Genomic DNA, 22,722 nt, shown 5'->3' with positions numbered 1-22,722 from the left:
CCATTTTCCATCATAACGCTTATGGACCTGGATTCCTGCTCTCCACCCTTCACACCGGTTTTGCTTATGCTTTTGACTTGCTTTAAGAAACTTTTTTCCCGTTCTTTTTTTTAAATTTTTATTTTTTCCTGGAGACAGATGGTGGCAACACTGTTCTCTCTAAATAAAAAACAGCTGGTAAGGTGCAAGGCAAGTGTAGACCAACAGTGCATGTCTGTTTCCAGTGTTGAAAATGTCCCTTGGTTTTTCAGAGGAGCTGGTACATAAACTAAGCAAAGAGTAATCTCCCCACTAACTGTGACAGTAAAAAATATTTAAAAAATCACTATATTTATGGCACATTATAGATTTGGTACCTTTCCATCCTGGCTTGCATATTTAAATCCAGACTTGACTTAAGAAAAATTTATTGCAGTCTAATAACTATAAAGTACTAAGAGGAAATAAAATCAATGTTGAACCAAATCTTTGAATGCAAACCACGCACACATGCACACCATAAAATATGGTAGAATACTGCTTACTCAGTAGATTCAGCTCTAGGAATCAAACAGAACTGAGAAAGAATATTAAAAATACACTGGAAATTAAAAAAATATCTGTTTAATACCTGCCTGCAAACTGTTGTTTTCGTAAGATCAAGGTATTTTTTTATTCCCTTCAAGTAAAAAAAATTCTCCCTATTGATAGATCTCTGCCTTGGACAGATAAAAGGTGGTTTGTTGTGGTTTTCCTTCTTTGCAGTGGTCTCAGTCACAATTCTCCAAGCTCCTGAATGTACACATATGAATTACAGCATTTCAGGAATAAAGTGAAAGGCTTTGGAAAAACACAGACATCTCCATGATGTATTTTGAGGCTGGCTTTATTTACTGAAGAATGCTGCAGAGTAATTTTAACGAATTATTGTACCTTACTAGAATGCAAAGTGTACACCAAGCAAGAAGTACGTTTCTCTTGCCAGTCTACATCTGTAACTTGTCACATTTACGCACATTTGCAAAGGTGAGATTCTAGGAGGAGGTTTCCCTTTTTTAACAAGAGGGCTTTATCTTCCTCAAAAACCAGACAGAGGTACAGTGAGCGCTGAGACTGGGGAAGGGTGAGGGGGAGATAAATTTTTCATAACAGATTTTTGTCTTAATTTAGAATGAAAGTGAATTTTTTTTTTAATAAACCTTTAAAAAATAAATGAGCTTTAGCTTGTGGTTGCTCTAGAGCCACAGAATCTTTGTGGCTTGTGGTCTCCAGCTTTAACACCATCTGTTGGCAATGGTGCTCAGCAGCTGCAGGTTCTGGAAGCCTTAGTCAGGTACCTGGATTGCATGGAAGGTTCAGCTCCCTAAAACCCTATCACATCAGCGTGTCAGTAACTGGAGGAGAGGGGAATGAGCTCACAGAAAGCTGTGAGTGAATTATTAAGCTGAACACTTTATGCAGAATTTTCCATTGTTGTTGATCTGGCAAATCTAATAAACAAATGTCTTTAGCACCCTGTTTGTAACCAGTTCTAGGTATGCAACAAGTAGTTGCTGATTTGGTAACTTCAGTAACACTTTTGCTGTCTCTGAACCTTTGTGGATTTTGACTGAAGCTCTTTTATGTCACCTGTTTCCAGTTTTGTCTGTACTGCTTGGTATTAGGAAGCAGCATGCTGTTTCCCTTCTGTGTTCTCCATTTCCTCGTTGTTTCTAGGCTTTCAGGACTATCCCACTGTCTTCCTAAACTTTGGAAATTCAGAGATGTTGGTGCCATGCAGCAGATGCAAGGCAAAGGCTGTATTTTAACTAGAGGTGCTTAGTTCCTGCAAGATTTACTTCTTTATGTAGTGACAGGCATTAAATACCAGAAATGCCATAGTTTAGACTTTTTTGCCCAGGATTGACATTACAGTGTAATTGAGCCCCGGTAAGAATTCTTAAACAGAAGTAGCTTTTTGCAATGGTAAATTAATTATTATTTTTAATGGCATGTGCATGTTTGAGGCACATTAGGAATTTTTATCTAAGTAGTAAGAGACAGCCCTATCCTAGAATATGCATAACAGAGACATAAGAGGCCTGAATTCAAGTCTCTAGACACAATTAGAAATCAAAACAGTTGTTATGATATACTGAAAAACTAGACAAGTAACCTAATGCAGCGAAGCATTCCCTACCCTTTTAATTGCTGCTTATCCTGTTTCAGTAAGTGAGGTAATTGATGTTTTACTCTCAAAATTGATCTCAGCGTTTCATGTAGTTAGCAGGCTAGAATGGCTTTTACATCATAACACTAAAAATCGATTAATCTCATAAACTAATCCCAGGCTTGCAACTTTGCTAAAACTGAAGACTACTTAGCTTAAAAATAATGAGCCTGTTTGGATCTTGATTCCACTGGACTAGATGGTGATTAATCTGATTTAACCACACAAAACATCACAACACTGTTCCTGCTCTTTTAAATTCTCCTGTTCTCATTTCCCAACAAGGGCCACGTACATCAGAGCTTTGAGGAACTCCAAATTATTTCTGTGTGATACTTCATTTATTCCTGCTTAAGTGAAAGTAATTGTCTAGTATCATAGCAGACTGGCTAAATAGGGAGTGGTTTTCAGCTTGAACAGCTTGACCCAATACCTCTTTGGTAATATGCATCCTCTTGCAATTGTGGAACTTGCCTCAAGGCTTTGGGTTTAGTTTGCTTCTTGATCGTATATGCCAATAGCATTTCTGGAAGTAAAAGGGAGGAAGAAAAGAAATTATGTGCAGGCCAAAATGACTCTGAGTAATTTTGCATATTTATTACATTGCAAAATTTAGCAAAGTAAGTTCTGAAAAATGTGTTACGGTGTAAATGCAGCAAAGAGTTTTACAAACATTGGAAGCAAAGTAAATGACAAACAGTGAGTTAAATGATAACTTACTTGAGGCTATGACTATACTGTGTTGAATACACATGCTGTACCACCACCCTGTGAGCAAATGAGGATGATATGTACCTATTGAATTGTGCATGCTAATTATTATGTTAATAATGTTATTACGTGATAATATAGTATTTTAATTTATAACATGCAGCAATTAAAACATATAGATACAGATAAAGGTAGGAGAGATGCTTCACCTTCTCTCCCTCCCCATCTCCCTTGTATTTAGTGCTATATAGATAGATAGGTAAGAAAACTTGTAGATGGAACTCCTTGTCCTTGATGACTTTCAATCTGGCTTAAGATAAGGCAGAAAAGCGAAGATATGTATAACTACATGAAGAAGAAAAGAGGTTATATTTATTGTAAAAAGAGATGATATTTAGATCTTTCATGTATGAATAGTAAAAGATTTCTGTGTCTTCTGACAGAGTTTCAGGTCACAGTTTACCTCACCTCAGGGTAGCTTGTCACAAAGATTTTTAGAGATGTTGGGAGCAGCATAACAATTATATGCAATACATTATTAAAATTATTTTGAAAGTTATAGATACAATAGAATTTTGAAGCTACAATTTCAAGCTTGTTATCATGGAGGTCATTGAAGAACATGACATTTATTTTGTGAAATGAACATGGGTGTGTGTACACATGCACACACACACAAGTTTAAATGTTTCCTTCTACTCTATTTTTTTGGACAGTAAAGCCATTGCTGTGGGCTCATTAAAAGGTGAAAGAAAATGTTTAACTTTGTCAGCTGCGCTGCATTTTTGCCAGTGATTGTTCATTTTCTTAACAGAAAAGCAAAGAACATTTTTAATAAGACTTACTTGTTCAAGGTAACCTTACCACTTCGGAGCGAGAAGAATCTACTGCCCTAATGGATGCTCTTATATGACAATCTGTAAATGTCTTTCATTACTAAGTGTCAAGGTTTCTCTAGGAAAGCTTTAGAAATTCTTGGGAGAAATGTTTCATTGCAGCAAGCTGTAGCACTGCCACTAAAAATATATTGCTAATTAAAGTTTATTGACATTCTTTGTAATGCATTCTTGGAACAAGTAAAAGCACTGAGCAGTTATTGAAGGCGAAGCACTGCATCTTCTGTAGTTAGTTAAGCTGTTTAGGAGAGGAGATTAAGGTACTATGCCCTTCCTTTCCCTATGTAGTTATTGGATTTGAGCATTGTGCAAAATAAAACACTTTCCTCTCAGGATACCAGTGCTGCAAAGGCTCAAAGAAACTTTGGCTTTGTCCCTCACTTTTTCACTTGCTAGCCATGTACAAATTGGGACGTAAGTTAAATACTTCCAAGGCCTAAAAAGTACATCTCCCCATGAAGGAAAACAGTTTTGACTATTCAGAAAACAGTTCTTTCAAGAGACTGTTCCTAAGTTGAGCAATGGTGTTCAAAGTTACTTTAGCTGTTAGTGAATATAAATACAGAATTTGCAAGTCATACCTCTACAGACTTCATCCTGTGGGACACTTCTCATCACTAACAGACTTGCACACATTTAGCCATGTTCAGCTACAGTGCAACATTACCATTTTAGAAAAACAGCATCCGTGTTTCTAATTTATCAAGGTGCATGGTCCATGCTGGTGGGAGAGGAAGCTCTTGAAGCATTGCTCTCCTCCACTGTGAATGGGATTCCTGGTTTTGTATATGATGGGTGAACCCAACATATACTGCAGATCCAGGGTTCCTCTGAAGCTCTGTAATTGCTATGCTATGTAACACTGTACCCTCTTCCAAAAGAGATAAAGAGTGACAAGAGGGGTTACTGACACGGGGCAATGGGTGCAGACTTTCCTAGGCTGCCATTTTTCCAGAGGAGCAGGTAGGCAATGATCACAAATCACAGAGCAGATCTCAGAGGTGGAACTTTAGGACTCCTAGAAAAGCCCGTTTAATTTGGAGCAGTCTGCAGACGTATGTATTATCCCATTGAGAAGATACCTGGCAAACCATCTGTTAGTGGCATAATCTGACGCTGAACATAGCCAATGTTATTACGAGGTAATTCATGCTCTCTTTGTTCTCATTTACTGGAGTATTTTGTTCTCAATACTGCTGTGTTTGGCACTGCAATTACCTTGGTATCTTTTTCTTTTAAATGAATGTTGAAAGATAATCAACTGTCAATTGATACTCATTTTAATAATGCAGACAATAGACAGTAAACACATTACTGATTTTGCTTACATTATTATTTAGAATCATAGAAGAGTTTGAGTTGGAAGGGACCTTTGAAGGTCATCTAGTCCAAACTGAGATCTGTGATGTCGTTACTGACATCACGACAACTTGAAAATTGTTGCAAGTGATTACATAATTATCTTTAGGTGCAAGCAGAAGTGTTTGCCCTGTCTTGTCACATCTCTAGAGTGCTCTGAACCACAGCAAATCTATGATCATCTTTCTTAAAGTGCAAGGAACAGGAGTTATTCTTCAGATGGTTGCCAGAAGACTTTTACACTTCTTTACATCTCTAAATCTAAAATTACTCGGTTCAGTAGAGTTCCACTGCAATTCTGTTGCTGTAAGAAAGAGCAGAGTACTGCCTTCGGTATGTAAGACTTACATTACAAATCAGAAACAAAAAAGGGTTTTTACACGTTGTACTAGTATCAACAGCTTTGAGAAGTGATTGTTTTGTGGCTCTAAGAGTCAAAAGTTCTGCTTGCCTGTATAACAGTTTTACTGGGTGACATTATCGGAATTGTAAAAAATGAGGTTTCTGAGAAATGAGGTTTCTAAGAAATGAAGTTTCTTATGGCATGTTTGGTCTTACAGCTTATTAAATATCTGCCTGTGGTTTCTTCTGACTGAAGCTTCTTGCACTTACAGAAATAGTCCGGAGAATTACATAATGCAGATGGGCTGTGAATCCTAATGCAGAGCGCAGGTCAAGCTCATGCCATGAGAGTAAGAACAGCCCTAGCGCTGGATGTTCATGTTCTTTCCTCTCTGTGACTAATTCATTCATTCAAAAACAAAGAAAACATACTTCTGGGTTTGGGTATATTTACTAAGTATCACACATAGGGGGTGAAGGTCTCTCTCTGAACTTCATGAAGGTGTAATTCCTCCATGTCTTTGCTATGCTTTAGCAAAATAATATCACCTCAGGGGTCCACAGTTTGATAAATTAATGCAGTAAAGGCAACCTCTGCCTTGCTCAAAAGATTTTTGTTATAGAACAAAGTGCAACAAAGTGCAAAGCTTGTGTCTTGATTTGGGGTTTGTGTGTGTGTGTGCAAGCACAGAACTTGTCATTGCATTTCCTGTACAAAACAAAAATGAATAATTTAAGACATTAATGACATTTAGATGCCTACTTCCTATTGAAAATGTGGGTGGATTATATTTATTAACTTGCATCTTGCATTTATGTCCTTGCAATTCTCTCCCAAGAGCTAAAGATAAGTACCACATATATGTTTCATAAATAATTAAGTTATCGACCAAATTTTCAAGCTTTAGGTAGAGTGATACATGAAAACAGCATATCACATTCAATGAATTTACTTCATGGTGTTCACCTTTTCTTTTTTGCAATCAAATTTTCCTGACAAGAATACCTACATAAAGTAATTGTATAGGCATGGATTACTTCTTAGTATTAAGGCTTAAAATTTGCACACAAATCCTGCTTATGCAAAAAGTTTTTACCTGTTAAAGAAGGAAAACCCAAAACAAAACAAAAAAAAAAAAAAAGGGGGGGGATGGGACGGGGAAGAACACTAATAGCTTGACCAACCAACTAAATTAAACTATATTAGGACTGTGTTAATTAACTCAGTTAAAAACAATTGTAAAATTTATATTGCTGTTAATGTTAAAAATTCTAAGAATTTCCTATTTTATCTGCAGATGAATAAAGTAAGTTTTCCAGATAAATTTACTGATGATTGATTTATTAGGATAATACTGCAGAATGTGATTTTAGTATGTTTTGGATCATTTCTTATAAACTAAACTGTTACATATATACACCACCCATCCTTTTACTTTATAATACTCGAAAGAATAATTTTTTAATTAGAAAGAGAGTAACTCTGAGGAAGGGGTCAAATCAGAGTTTGGACATCTGTCAGTTCATTGGCTTCTTGCTGACCTGGCAATATCTTGTTTCTCAGACCAGTTCCTTCTGTAACGGCCTCTTCAGCCAATAATGTGGATCTGCCAGATAAAAGCTGTGTTTCAGGGGTTTTTCTAATTTGTCAAGCATCAGTGACTGAATGAACTTGACTTATTTTTATCAGCACATAAGCACAGCAAGTAACCTTCCAGATGTTTACTGATAACACGCAGGCAATGTCTATAGTAGCAATTTGTAACATAACTAGCTTTGGTAATTGTCTGAAAATCCATGCCTGTCTCCAATGATATCCTTATTGTCAGTCTTGTATTCTCTTCTCTTCCTTGAAGTGTCTGAGTTGTTATCTAAAGTTAGTATAACTGGCACCTTAATAGACTAGTATTAATTTTCTGTTCAAGTTATAAGAAACTATTTTATGTAAAATTGAAATTTTTACTTAAACCTTCTCAGAATTTTATTATATATTCTTGGCCTGTATTTTTTAGTCTTTGTCAGTTATCTTTACTTCAAAAAAATCTACTGTGCAGCATATCAGATTTTCTTGCTGCTGTTATCTTTATGTAATGCAGACCCTTAGAAATCACTTCAAAAGCTAGTAGCAGTACCTGATACTCAGATATTAATTAATATATCTAGTTTCTTCATTCTATATTTACACTAGCTTCAGAGTTTATCGCTTAATTGGTATTCGTACCATTATCTGCATTAATTTTTTTTTCTGGGTAAAGACTTTAAGGAAAGAGAGTTAAGATCAATTTTCAAAAAGTTACAAGATTTTACAAGACTAAATTCTTGTAATAACAATATGCTTATGAAACAAAAATGCTTTATGCTGCAGCAAACAGTGTAATACATGTGATATGCCAGGCTTGGTCTGGTAGTGTTTGCATTCTAAGATAACATACTTCTAATTCTATACTGGTTGTTGCTTTAACATCACAGTATTTTTAATTACATTTTTCATAGTGTCCATTTATTCTTTTTAGTACAGTGCCTTTGCCTTCTGATTATTCCTTATAATACTTACTCTGTTATGCAGGGAAATTAAATAAAATGCACTATAGCTAGTCTTTTTACATATCAAAGGAGTTCATATTTGACTACGAAGTATAGATAAAGTTTCCCATGGGATTGTTCCAGAATTTAATTTTGAGGCTTTACCACGCAAGTGGTTTTCTAGAATGATACTTGCAAAAAAATATTTTTCTCTGAGACCTTTTTCCTAGTTTGTATTAAAGTGTACTGCAAAGTAGTTCCCAATAGGAATGCACCAGTGCCATAATGTTCAAGGGTTAGTCACATAGCGTAGATGCAAAATAAACATCAACCAGTTTTTGTCTTCATGGTGCTTTTCACAAGGGCAAAGCAGAGACCCATGGTTCCTGAACTTGTTATGAAAAAACAGGCGGCTACTTACGTTACAGGATACCATGTGGGAGCATGGGAAAAGCTGCAGTCCTGGCTGGTGTTCTGCCACCTTGCAGGCCTTATACTTAAAGGGGTGTCAAAAAATGAAGACCTTCCAGGCTATGCTGCAGCACCGCAGTTTTCCTTGCATACACTCAGGAAGCCAAAGGCAAATTCGGTAACACAGGTATCTTTGATCTGCAGCATGCTTTGGGCATCTCGGTAAGGCTATTTAAAACAAAACAAAAACCCCCAAAAAACCCCACCCTAAACCCCAAAAAACTGTATTTGCCAGGTAACAATGTTGTTCAAGCAGTATAGATAATCTTTCTGAAAAAACATATCTTAGCCTGAAGCCAAGAAAAGGTAAAAATCAGAGTTTGGGGTTTCTCAACTGAGTAAAAGAGCCATACTACCTAAGGAAATAGTTGCCTACAAACTGTGTCAATATATCAGGGTTTTTACAGTGTTTCTATTTTATTTTTGGAGGCTTTCTATTTCTTTGCCTCAGTAAAATTATCCTGTTTGAAATATTTTGCTAATTTCAGGGTAAGAAGAAAAGGAGAGGGAGAAATGCCTATAAAACTATAGATACTTCTTTTATGGAAGACGAGATGAAAGCATTTATAGTTTTACAAGGATTGTAGCACTAGACTCTTTCTTTTTTTTTTTGATGGAAATGCTTAATCTGAGCTCAATGAGCCATAATAATTGCCTGTTTCTTCCAGTAGAAATAAACCCACTTGTATGTGACATTTGAAACCTTAACTCTGTTTAGTATTACCCACAGAATTGTAGACAGTTCTTCACCCAAATATATTTATGACAGCAGTGCTAGTCGATATACGATACCAAGCCAAGGGCATTTGAGAATAAATCAGTTCCTCTAGCTACTGCTATAGCACAATAACTGATGGTTCTAATAAAACCCCATGAAATTAAAATTCTGTGCATGCAAACACACTCACATAGCCAAGAGAAACCTGAAGCTCTCTGTTCTGGAAGAATTTGTATATACATAGACATAAACATTCTGTACTCCTTTATATTAGTAACACAATGTTACACAAAAAGTCTATAGGTTTTCAGCACTGTATCATCTCATTAGACTCTCGTCAACATTTGGGAACTTTCAGGAGTCATATGTAGAAAAAGATGTAAGCTGCTCATAGAAGAGGAGGATCGTGCCAGTTACTCCTTGAGGAAGATTCTTGATTTTGTGTTCAAAAGCCTCTTGATGATGCTGTAAGTCACTACCAAAGGCTCTGAAAACCCCACTTCCAGTTCAAATCATCCTATATGTTTATGTAGTTACTAATATTTTTAATGAGTCTTCTGTGTTTGAACAACTCAGGCTCTACTTTGTGGCACTGTGAGCTCTTGGGATGGACTTTGTTTCTTCATTTGTGTTTTGGGTTTTCACATGAAGTACTGAGAAGCCATTTTAAATTAATACACAGCATTATTTATACATTTATGTACAAGTCCATACTCTCTCTCCATATTAAATAACTTGAAACGTAATTTCTTCTGAATTCTGTAGGGCAATGAGATAATGAAAACTAATATGTAATAAAATGATGCAAGGGAAGTGACTGTTTCCACATTAAATACTCCAGGCAGCAGCGTATGGTGTACCTTCTTGTGTAGCACAGCATGTTTGTGCAACATGGCAAGGAAAAAACCCAAGCATTTAATTTTTGAAAGAAGACTTTTACAGTCAGATGATTATCTAATAAAGGACTGATACGTGGATTTTGCAAATTGTATGAAATGGTATGGACTGTCTCAGAGTATGTAGTGAAATACAGCTATTGTAGCCATGCTGGAGTGATCTCTGGTTTTAGATCAGCTTTTTAGTCTATGTATGAAAGAAAAGAACTATGAGACTTTAATCAGCTAAATAAGCAATTACTAACTGTGAAGTTACATTCCAGTAAAAGCACTGTAACTGCAATCAGTGCCAAGTCTTTCTCATCTGACTCATGCTCCACAGTTCGTATGTAGGTATTGGCTGTAAACTATCCTAAGCATTTACCAGTATTGTTACAATTCAGATAATAATATTTGTGTTGTCCTTTTTGAGGTGGAAGAAGAAAGACGAAAATGTTGGAGGGCCTTTCCTGGAACTACTGTTAGAGTAGGTGTCTTAAGCTGCATCGTGGATAAGTAGTACTGGTGTGACTGCTCGCTGGAAACAGGATGGCTTCATATACACTTTTTTCAGAATTTTCAGAACAGAGGCTAAGTCAGTTTACCGCAAATGTTTGTTTATGGTAAAATACCGAGAGTATACAAGACTTCAGCTGTCCACTCTATCTTTCAAAAACTGGGACTGTGCTCCACTTCTAAATCCTGAAAGTATTTTGAATTTGTAAGTGCAAGACACATACTTGGAAATGTTGTACTGTAACAAAAATGGGTTTTCTTTTACATTTTAAGCAGAGTCTTTCTGTAAAAGCTTTGTCACCATCATATTGTTCTCTCTGCCCCATAATCTAAATCCTTTCTTTAAAATGACACTTAAAAACTTGGCATTAAAAAAAACCCTCCCCTGGTGGACCGTTAGTATTCCTTATCAACTTGAGTAATACTGTTGCCCTCCCAGTCTGTCCATTACATCTGTAGATGGGTGCTATTTTCTGTTTGTTTCAATTTCTTCAGAGCTAGGGCTTGCAAGTCCTTAGGAAGAGTGGGTGACTGATAAATATACTTGAAAGATTGCAAATCTCCCACCTGCTACTGGTATTTAAAGGAAACAAAACATACTTCCCTGATCTATTCACGTTCATGAACTCACCAGAGCATGACACCAGCAGGTTGCACAGTATTTCCAAAGGGTCTCTTTTTGTTTAAAATGATGGAGCCTGACAGCATGAGTGTCTTTTAAGACTGTTGTCTTATAAAAAGACCTTTAGTCTTGAACTATTGTTCAAGTTCTTCAGAAATTTTCCCTTGATGAAATCCTTTAAGGAGAATCAATATTTTAGGCATTCTTCCACTAAACTCTAGTATGTGAGAGCTTGACATAATGACAGTCAACATATTGACCAGGTTCTTGATGCAGTCTTGAACTGAAAGAAACAAATGGTTCATTGCAGATAGTTCAATCCAGAGACATAAGGAAGTAAATTTAGGGTTGAGAAGCACTGTATTTTAAATTACAGTATGTGAACAAGGTTTGCTTCTAAGGTCTCTTGATCATTAATTAAATATGTTGTGGCTTTCAGTTTTTCTCATTTATCTGTACAAGTTTACATATTGTAAATGCATTATTTATGTTTTCCCTTAAGTGCTTAGTACTTCCAGGATGTTTCTCTTAAGCTGGCACAGAGAGCAAAAAAGACAAAATGAGACCGCAAATTTGGCACTGGGTAGCAGCACAGAAAGCCACTTTGCCCAAATGAGCCTTTATCAGATGTATTTTAATAAACTTGAACTGATAAATATATATAGAGACAGATAGATGTCATCATTCTTTAAACCATGAAAAATATTTTTTCATTAAGGTAAGTTTGGTTTGTTTCATTTTTATTTCTTTTTAAACTCATCCTAATGACGCATTATCACTGAGCCTTGCTGCTTTTGTTCTGGAAAACTTGTAGTATGAAGGGTAATGAGGGGTCTGTCTACACAGATGCTCACTCTCTGAGGGAAGCCATCACTGAAATGGAATTTGTTATGGCTAAAGCATACGGTTTCGAATCAAACCATTTGCTGAACTTTGAACAAAGGAAATTGCTGCTATTGGTGTGTCCTGCGTATCTCCCCGGTTGTCTTCCTCCATTTCTTAAATTTAGTAGTCAGAACACCATGGACGTGGTGGTAGAGTGAGTCAAAATAGTTTTTAAAATACAACTCTCATATTCATAAGAAATATGTTTGTTTTAAAACAAATGAAAGTTGTTGTTCTGTTTGTTTTGCTGGCAGATGTGGTGTAACAGTCAGATGTTAAGACACGGTCGCCCTCTCCTGACTTGTACATCTTTGTTCTTCGTCTCTCTTTGCCTCTCTATTGTATTTTCCCGTTGTTCCTAAATACTTCTTTTCAAACTTAATTAATATTCCTGTTCTGGTTCCTGTGTTGTCATATATTTATCAATTTTATATTTAAAGTGGCAGTGGCAGATAGACTTATAGATGACTAACTAAAACACAGAATTAATTATCTGCTTAAATAGTCAATAACTATAACCCCTTCTTCACTCCAGAAATATTTGATACACTTTTTTGTTTGTTTTTGTTTTGTTGGGGTTTTGAGTTTTTTGTTTGTTTTTCTGTTTTGTTTTGTTTTTTAAATTTCTTCCATTCCAAAATTCCCCCCTCCCCACCACCACCTTTGGTTTCCAAATCCCCAGGGTTACTGGACACTTGCATGTTTATATGATTAGTGTACATGAAACCAGACGTTCTGAGTCAGACCCAAGGTCTGTAAGTCCCAGATACCATCTTTATAAATACCTGTGGAAGAGGGGAGCAAAGCAAGCACCTCCAGAATTTCCTTCCAACATCTAGGGACTTTGTGTGGCAAAGGTGGTGTCTGTGCATTTAATAATCCTTTATGAGTTTTTCTTCATGGTTTTTTCTCTTTTTTTTCTTTTTTTCCTTCCCCTACAACACCTACTCCATTATTTACACACTGCATGAAGAATCCTCTTTTTGCTTAGTTTGGGTTGAACTGCCCTTCTATTATATTATTTTAATTTGTTGCCATCTAGTTGGTTGTTCAGAAGAGAGAAAAAGCAATCTAGCTTTTCTATCTTCATGTTATTTATGATTTCATAGACAACTACGCCCAGCTTTCTCTTTTCCAGGTTGAAGTATTCTGTTTTTCCTACTTGTTCCTGTCTAGATACATTTGCTTTTCTTTAACCACCTTTGTCACCTTTCTCTCCAAAGACAGAATGCTTGCAAATCTTCGCAGCTAGTGTGAGGTCAGAGCCAAAAGTTTCATCCCATGGGGAAGAGGGCAACATATTCTTTTGAAGGGTGATGTTAAAGGTACAATCTGAATATATTTCCCTCTGTATTCAAATGCTAATAAAATATTAAACATAGATTTCAGAAAGTCTTTCAAAAGAATCTTCACAATCATTTCAGAAGAGCTTAAACTAATACTATAGAATAGTTTGCAGCTGCTGTGGAGTAAACAAAGTATCTTCATAGTTTACCTAAACATGCAGTCAGCATGTCTAGGCCCACCAACATGATAGGGTGGGTGAAATGGGAAGAATTGTTAACCTCTCCTTGTTGATGTATTTTATCGAAGAGACTAAAGTTGTGAGCCATGTGTGGCTGTGCAGTACAAAGGTAAGAAAATCAGAGCATAAACACGTTACAGACGAGATGGAAGGATTATCTGATTATAGCAGCATTTTGCATAACCTTTTATCTCCTGTTGACTTTTATGCTGAACACCTTTTCTACATGACTACATTTTTTGGCTTCTTCTGAAGCTTTAAAAAGTATTACTACTACTACTGAAGTATTAGTAATACTTAATACCTTCCAACATTGCAGCTTTACTACGTATATCACGCAAATTATGAAAAATACCCCTGTTGCAAAAGTTATGCTTTCAAGGCATCTGACTGGAGAAAACAGGCAAATTTGCCAAGAGATGCAAAAGAGAGTTTGAGAAAATTATGTTGAATTAAATAACAAGCCATTACAATATTCCAGTTTTCTGTAATGCACTGCATGTTCTGTTATGTTCTCCTTTTTTCCCTTTGTTTCATTCAATTAATCACCGTGTTGTTTGTTCAGTTTTCATTGTCTTTTTTTTAGTGCCTGAAAAGTACCCTGAGAAATACTGGAATTAATGGTAGAGGTTGAACATTTCTTCTAGAAAAATAGCTGGTACATCTAGAACACAAGGTATAGAATGTAAGACTGACAGCCTTATCTAAAGAAGCTGACCAGTGAAATATTATAAAGACCAATCATTCTGGATGATGTTCAGTTTGCTAAGAGGAGCTCACGTGCTGTTAGTTTGGCAAATGACTTTCTTCATTTCTTTGTGCACAATTCTATCTACCAAAAAACCATAATGATATCTTTCGTGTGTTATGACTGCTCAGGACAAAACTGAATAAGGTAGTAGTAGTGTTGTTATGTTTATAGAATCATCCTACAAACAGAATGGGTAACTTTAAATGGTTATGATTTTAAACCTGTTATAACATCTGTAGGACCATTGTCTAGAACAACTATTCACATTTTAACCTTTTTTTTTTTCCTGAAAATTGGAGTTAAAAATCTCTGGTGTGGAGGATTACACACAGAAAAACCTAAATAACAAAAGTAAACAAAAAGACAACCAACCCCTCCTACCCCCTGCTCTCCAGGAAAAAAAAATACAACAAACAAAAAGAAACCCAAACAAACAAACCACAACCCCCAAAAAAACCCCAAACCCCACCAAACCAAAACCCCTGAACTCACTCCAGACTTGGACTGGATGATCATTGTAGGTCCCTTGCAACTGAAATATGCTATTGTATTTTATATTTTTTTGAACACTGACATGATACATCTAGAGCAGACTCAGATTTAGCTAAAATTAACTCTTGAGACTTATGTAAGTACACTTCTAATGCAGATTGATAAAACATTAAAGTAATGTATAAATGGTGTGAAGGTATGAACTTTGAAAATTGGAATTATTAGTCTGCAAGAGATAGTCACTTTAGCTTTACTTAATTTTACTCTTTAGGGAAAGATTGTAAATAGACCTGTGCTGAATTCCTTTACCTTTTGTTCCTTGCTAGAGTACTGTAAGAAACATATCAGCATATCTTGCTGTTAGATTTGTAGTTTTGTACAGGGCCTATGTTGGAAAACTTGCATTTTATATGTGTGTGTATAGATATATAAGGTTTAGCTTGTAACTTATTAGGACTCATTTTTTCTGTGTTGAAAATGGGCTGGCAGTTTTATTCTTCTGTAAGTAACCTAACTTTGTCTGAGAAGTTCCCCTTTTCATCATCACAACAGAGTAAAAATATCTCATACAAAAGGGTATTGGTTCATGCTTTAACTTTTTGTAAGTGTAAATTAGTGAAAAGTGTACTCTGAACCTCTGAAAATATCTTTAGAAAATGTTGCATCAGATTTCTTTTTCATGTTTTGTGAATTGTGTTTGCCTTGTATATTACAGAAATAGCAGTGATTGCACTTTAATGCTAATGATACTCTAATGATTCTATAAGTATTCTAAGCATACTTTATTTTAAAAACAAAGCCAAAAACAACAAACAAAAAACCTCTTGACACAGGTTGGACAATTCAATGTCTTGAGTGCCTTCTGGAGTGCCTGAGCAAATCTTTCAAAGTTTTGTTAGAATCATAGAATCATTAAGGTTGGAAAAGACTCAAGGTGCGGCCTCACCAGTGCTGAGCACAGGGGCACGATCACCTCCCTGCTCCTGCTGGCCACACTATTCCTGATACAAGCCAGGATGCTGTTGGCTTCTTGGCTGCCTGAGCACACTGCTGGCTCATGTTCAGGCGGCTGTCAGCCAACACCCCCAGATCCTTTTCCTCCAGGCAGTTTTCCAACCATTTGTCCCCAGGCCTGTAGCGTTGCATGGGGTTGTTGTGACCCAAGTGCAGGACCCAGCACTTGGCTTTGTTGAATCTCCTACGGTTGGCTCTGGCCCAACGATCCAGCCTGTCTAGGCCCTCTCTAGGGCCTTCCTGCCCTCCAGCAGATCGACACTTCCACGCAGCTTGGTGTCATCTGCAAACTTACTGAGGGTGCACTCAGCCCCCTCATCCAAATCATCAGTGAAGGCCTTGAACAGGACTAGCCCCAACAGTGTGAGCCCTGGGGAACACCACTCGTGACCAGCCGCCAACTGGATTTGACTCCATTCACCACCAATCTCTAGACTCGGCTGTCCAGCCAGTTTTTAACCTAGCACAAGAGGTCCTGGTGGCAGGGTTGAGTTAGAAACCAGGGAACTAGGAAGCGAGCTAGGAACTGGGTGTTTCAGTGCTGCTGTTCAGTTTTTTGAGCTCTTTCTAGAGGAGCCCCTTTCTTTTTGGCAGGGTGGTGACTTCACAAATTGTGCTGCTATTGACAGATGACTCACATCTGCTGTTACTTGGTAGTGGGGTCTTGCTCAGCAGCCAGCTCTTAAACTCTAAGAGTGTTTCTCATAAACCTGGCATAGCATAAAGACAGCAGTATGGAAAAAGATACGCATTGGAATCAAGTCTTCAGATATTTTTTTTTATACCAGATCAGAACTGGAAGTTGTCACAGGACTAATTTTATCACTTCTTGAAGCTCCTGTATCTTTATTTCTAAGGTGTGCTGTGAATATATCATGGTACCTTAGTAGTGGGATATTCAGAAATATAACACAGGGTTGCAATTAAACAGAAAAAAAGGGGAAAGCTGCTTCCTGAACTGAACTGCCAATGTGATCTTTAAAAAACTTAAAAATGCACAGGTACTTCAGACTTGTTTTGGGTTCTGCTGTTAATTTCCTTTGGACCTTTTTAAAATTAAGAGAAGTTAAAAAATGCCTTTTTTTTGCAGTTATGATTCTATCTAGATCCAGAATACAATATTGTGTTTAAACTCATGGCTGTGTTACCAATATTTATTTGTGTAAGATATGTAGACCTGGCAGCTTTGTTTTGGCAAGAATGCTATGCTTTCAAAGTTGTTCTTTTTTTTTTTCTTTTTGTTTTTCTTTTTTCCTCTTGTAGAGTACAAAGCAACAGATGAGTTGTGAAAGAGAACAACTAAGGGTAAGTGCAATGATATGCAAAATGTTCTGTTTGTTTAAAATGTAAACAGAATCCAGTTTGTGCTATTGACAGATGGGTTACTTTATTTAAGAGGAACATATTTATCTCATTTGTTGCTTGTTGGTAAATATTGTAGATATCTCAGTATAAAACAGTTACAGTAGTTAAAGGTGGGTTTTGGTTTTTTTTCCATAATTTAGTGAGATCTGGTAGTAAATACCTTTTTACAGGAGGTCGCTTTACACTCAGTGTGCTCTTCCTATGTACCATGTGAAGATTTAGTACTGGTAAAGGTCACTATGTTCCTCACACTTACTCCACTACCAGATTGTTTCAAACAAGACACTTGGATTTTTTTTATAGGATGTGTGCTTTCAGAAAGAAATCAGTGCTGGCAGAAAAGGACCAAGTATTTTAGTGTGTATATTGGTTGTATACAATCTGTAAACAAGATGGAGTTCCTGAACCTGGGTTGCTGACCTTTATTTGTTTCCCCTTTTCCTATGTTAATGTGATAGTGTTTTAAACAGGCTGTAGTCCCTGCTCCCTGTAAATGCTGTGTATGCTACATATCTCTGCAGGTGCTTTTTCATCACAAACATTCCCTTGTTCAACTGATTGATTCTAGTATTTGTTTGGAAAGGCAAAATAGTTTTCATTAATTAAAAAAAAAAAAAAGCTTTTGCATCATCCAAGTGTTCCTTAATAGACCTACATTTATTGATGCCACACGATGGGTATTTTCTTGAAATCCCGTATGCAAGTAGGGAGAGGCAGGCCTGAAGGAAGTGTAAGTTCTTATGTGAGCAAAAGTATTATTGGCAATAGAAAAAGCAGCATTTTTTCATTTGCAGTTTACTAAGCATCAGCAGTGCCTGCATGATTTGCAAGTATAAGGATTTACTCTAGCCTTAAAATAAGTTGTGCAGTGTTCTTAAACATCCATCCATTCATTAGATTAACTTCATCAACATATCTAGATGCTTCAGCTGGTATTCACCATATTTGCAATGGGATTTTTGGTAAACAAGTTACACAAGAATGGTGAATCACATTTTGTCCTTGATTCTTTTCTTGTTGATATGTGACTGCATTTCTGTTGTACTCAAGCTGAAGTGACAAAGCTTTGTTTTTTCAGTAGTAATGTCTCAACAGAGCAGCTGTTGGAGTATTGCAATAGTACCTGAAGGACAATCTTTTTAAGAGGTAGCAGTGCCATGAGAACAAAGGAAGTTTTTATTTGGTTTCATTTTTTCTTTAATTAAGATTTATCCTTTGAATGAAGAAAAACATTGTTTTGAAATATAACGGGAGGAGGCCCCTAGCTCTTTCTTCAAGTAAATATGTGTGATTTTTCTAAGTAGTGGCTAAGATGTGATGCAGTAGAACTTTCAAATGTCTTTCTATTCCAGTATTACACATTTACGTCTAACAATGAGCTTGGTGCTTCTGATTCCTTTGTGTCATATCAAAATGTAACTTTTCATGACAACTTAGGAAAAAAAAAAAACACATCTGTAGTCTACTAAGATTAGGTACAGCTCCTTCCACTACTGCTGTGATGTTTCTGTTACAAGAAATATAGTTAGTGTAAACTCTGTTCCTGAGGCTGGGATGCAGTGAATGCAGCGCACCGCCCTGCAGAGTTAGAGCTTGTGGCTGTAGTACAAGAACTATAGCCACAAAGGAGTCTCACACAGACAGATACAGCAAGAGCAACAATTAGAGTGCCGAGCACAGTGGTGCTGTTCCTTTCCCCTGCTTGGTCTTCAAATGCCCAAACCTTTACCACTGTCCAGAATCTATTCTAGTTTGCAACAGCTCATCTGCTGTGACAGGAGGTCACAGTGAAATTTCACTATACTGTGTGGAGATGTTTTGGTCATAGTTCAGTGCTGGCAGCTTTGACCCTCCTTAGTCATGCTGTGAACAGCCCCCCGCTGCCAGGTTCTGCACCTTCAACACCCTCAGGGTGTACCTTGACCATTCTGTCCCTTTTAGTTGCCTCCATAACTGAGCAGTGCTGTAAAGAAATGTTTAATTGCCTGAGTTAGATTTTTCAGGCCTGCAAGATTTTTTTTTGGCGTTTGTGACCTATCATGAATACTTGGGTGTGAGGCAGACTCTTCACAACAAAATATTGTTTTGTCCCAACTGAAAGAATGGAACAGGAATAAAACAACAAAATGCCAACATCCATCTGATTATTACGCTGAGTTAAAACTACATTATACTTAGATCATCTAATAATACAATAAAAAAGACATATTAACTCCCACCTTACGTCTAAGGTAACAATGCATCTGTCACTCTCGTTTTTTGATTCCTTGGTCATTCTTTAGTCTAAAAGTCCTGAAGAAGTTCCAAAAGAAAGGCACTTTAAGAAAAGCTTGTTTGAAGCATGATAGTGCAAATAAATAATTAAACATTGTGTGGCTATAGAAAGAAATCTCCAAGTTCTACTATAATCATTTATTCAGACATTTCCCACCTCTCATCTGTTTCATTGGCTTTTAAACTCTAAATGCAAAACAGAGACTCGCTGTTCTGGAATAAAGCATTTAGACTAATGAAACACTTATTCTTATGGGGCCTCTGGTCATTATACATTATATTTAAAATGAAAGATAATTCTAATAATTAAGGAAGTGTGTATATTTTAACCCTTTTCTGCTCAAGCTTTGAAAATGACAGTTACTACAAGTTGGTAACTTATTCTCCTTGCCAGCCTGATACAACTCCCAGCTAGACATTTATGTTTATACCTGAATTATTTAAGTGAGAATTCATACAGAAAGCTATGGGCAATTTTATCTCTAGCAGAACTGTTTGGGTTTTTTTGGTGGTTGGTTGTTGGGGTTTTTTTGTTTGGTGTTTTTTTTTGTTTGTTTATTTGTTGGGTTTTTTTGTTTGGGTTTTTTTCTTCCCCCCTATTTGGCCTTATAACACAAGCTGACTTTGGTATAATTCCATCCAATTAAACAAAGCGTTAGTGACATTTTGTAAGTTTTCCTTTCTCCTGGAAATGATTTTCATTACCATGTACTGTCTTGAATATTTTTTTTCATATTTCTGTAATTTCTTTTTGCTTTCTAAACTGGCTTCATTTAAATCAACTTGTACTAAAATCTAAGGTATCTTTAAAGGGAAATTGACTTATCAGTATCGGTCCCTCCAGCTCCATCCATGCAATGGTCTTCATCAATATTTCCTTCAAAGAAAATAATGATACTGTTTAGTCCTCCTTATTCTGCATTGTGTTTCCAATCCTGATTTATAAATCCCTTCTTGGACAGATACACCCTATCATCTTCTCTGACTCTTTCCTACTGTCACTTGCTGCTTTATGGGGTGCTGCGTGGAGCTTAATGTAATTGTCATTCTGATGCATTATAAATGACCTGTAAAGACACAGAACTAGCTTGCTCAAAATCATTTAAAAACACTTTTCTTCTCATATTTGGGTCTGAAAAACAGACTTTGAAACGTGCATGATACAGGTTATTTAAGGATGTGAGGAAAATCAGGATACCAGCCCTGGGTAGAAATAAGCTGTAGAACATAAAGCTGTAAAAAAGTGTAGTGACAGCCTCAGAAGTGTTACTGCTTCCACTGAAGCTTCCTTACTGTTTTGACTTTAACCTGGGATTTTATTTTTTGTGAGTTTAAAGTTTATTTTTTTATAAGCCTGTAAGTTTACATAATGTCCTTAGGCTAGCTTAAACCTTACTGAGCTTTACTCAACCTTCCTTTCAACTCAGAAATTATTATTTTGCATTATCAACTCAAGGTAATTGTTTAAAGTGAACTTCTGTATCTGTATTTACATGCATGAGTTTTGCTGTATAAGCTAATGATTTTGGTCCTTGTGCAGCAAAACTTGCTGAGCTCTCTAAGGTGGGCATAGTGCAATTTTAAACTCTAATGTTAGGAGGGTTTATAAATGTTCCTGTGAATACCAATGAGGTCTAATGGTAAATGGTGTGATTAACTTCCTTGATCTGAAATTTCAAGTGACCCAGTTGTTGCTCTAATTAACAGCTTCTTTCACATGCACTTATTATTAAGATGCATTATATGCAGCCAGGGTTCTCTGGTCTGAAATATGGCAAGGGCAGGGTCTTACTATCATCTTGTATTTAATATCAACTTATATTTTTTACAGTACTGTAATTTGCAAATGGAAGTCCTGCATTCAATATTGTTCTATTTGTCTTGTCTTTTATATGGTAAATGAAATAAACTGTGACATGCAGCCAACAATGTATTAAAGTTATGCCAGGTAGAGGGAAAACGAAAGCAAATGCATTTATGTCCAGCATAATTTTTAAGCTACTATAATCCTGCAATATTTCGTTTTCTTTGTGTCTTTCTTAGTTGCATTAGTCTATCAGGTTGTAAGGTGCTTAGCTATATAGATAGGGGTTTTCTGAAACTTCTCAAAGAAAGATTTTTAAGCTTGTCATTGTGGTATTTAGTTTTCTGCAGTGATCTAAGAATAATCCGCCAATAACTTTTGTGTACAATGTTCTTCTCATGCACTGAAGAGGTAAACTGATTTAGTGGCAGATGCTAATCTTTTTTAATCAGTTTGAGTTGGGGGGAGAGGGAGGAGGAATAAAGTAACTGGAGAGAGGAAAAGAATCAGAGTGGAAGTGATTTCTGAAGTACATGTTATTTTTTAGCATTTTCTGAAATAATTTACTATGGTGACAGCATAGCAGAATTTATGTGGTGGCTGGCCAAAGAACCTCTGCTTGCAATCTCTACCTCTTCCCACACTTGACTGGGGAAAAGGAAAGGTATATCAGGTTGTTTCATGAATCAGTGATGTCTTATCTTGTTACCAGAAAGCAACACAGTAATTCATAGCATTCCTGCAAAACTGGGCAGCTAGTTCTGGCCATTAATAAAAATTTAACTTTCCTTCTGGAAAAGCTCTCGGTATGCATTTACAAACAACAGATGTACGTTTTGCCTGGGAGAGCAATCTGGAACTACCCAGTATTATACATCCTTCTTTTAAAGAAAGAGGGTTAGAAGAGGAAAAGCTAAGAGATACTAGTAGACTTGGATCAATCTGATGTATGTTTACTACTTGTCCGTTTCTTAGGAATTCACATAAGTTATGCTGCATTTGACATGCTAGACAAGTGGCTTAAAATGATCCTTCTTCAATTTCTGTAGTTATTCTTGCAGTGAGCTGTATATGTCATCATCCATGTAGGTGTATGGTGAAGATACAGGTAGGTGAGATTAATAAGAAGGCGTTGTATTTTTGGTTCCTGGTCTGTATGACACATTGATGTGGAATGAAATTGGCGTAATCTCACCATTTTACAAACTACATTCCCAGTGGTTCCATAAAGAGAATTCACAGCATAGCTAGAAAAAAAAAAATTGGAACTAAGATCTAAAGAAGAATAAAAGGATTGTAAATAGTCCACCAAACTTTTTGGGAAGGGGGGTTAATTGTAGGGATGTAATTTCATTAAAATTTTCACCTAGCTTGAAATTAATGTGTGCAAA

The 22,722-nt window shown here is 36.5% G+C and overlaps 1 protein-coding gene across 6 annotated transcripts in view; it reads left to right on the top strand.

Annotated features, from left to right (window-relative positions):
* The window catches only part of RBFOX1 (RNA binding fox-1 homolog 1), a 1,419,204-nt gene that overhangs the window by 994,221 nt on the left and 402,261 nt on the right, over positions 1 to 22,722 (top strand). For all 6 annotated transcript variants that reach the window (XM_064461968.1, XM_064461967.1, XM_064461969.1 and 3 more), the window contains one exon: positions 17,152 to 17,193. In XM_064461968.1, the coding sequence (XP_064318038.1) occupies positions 17,152 to 17,193 (42 nt within the window). The remainder of the gene's footprint in view (positions 1 to 17,151; positions 17,194 to 22,722) is intronic.

The sequence above is a fragment of the Phalacrocorax carbo genome, chromosome 10 (assembly GCF_963921805.1).
Source record: "Phalacrocorax carbo chromosome 10, bPhaCar2.1, whole genome shotgun sequence".
Classification (NCBI taxonomy): domain Eukaryota; kingdom Metazoa; phylum Chordata; class Aves; order Suliformes; family Phalacrocoracidae; genus Phalacrocorax; species Phalacrocorax carbo.
The sequence above is the reverse complement of the archived record's forward strand: the minus strand, read 5'-3'. Positions and strand labels throughout refer to the sequence as shown.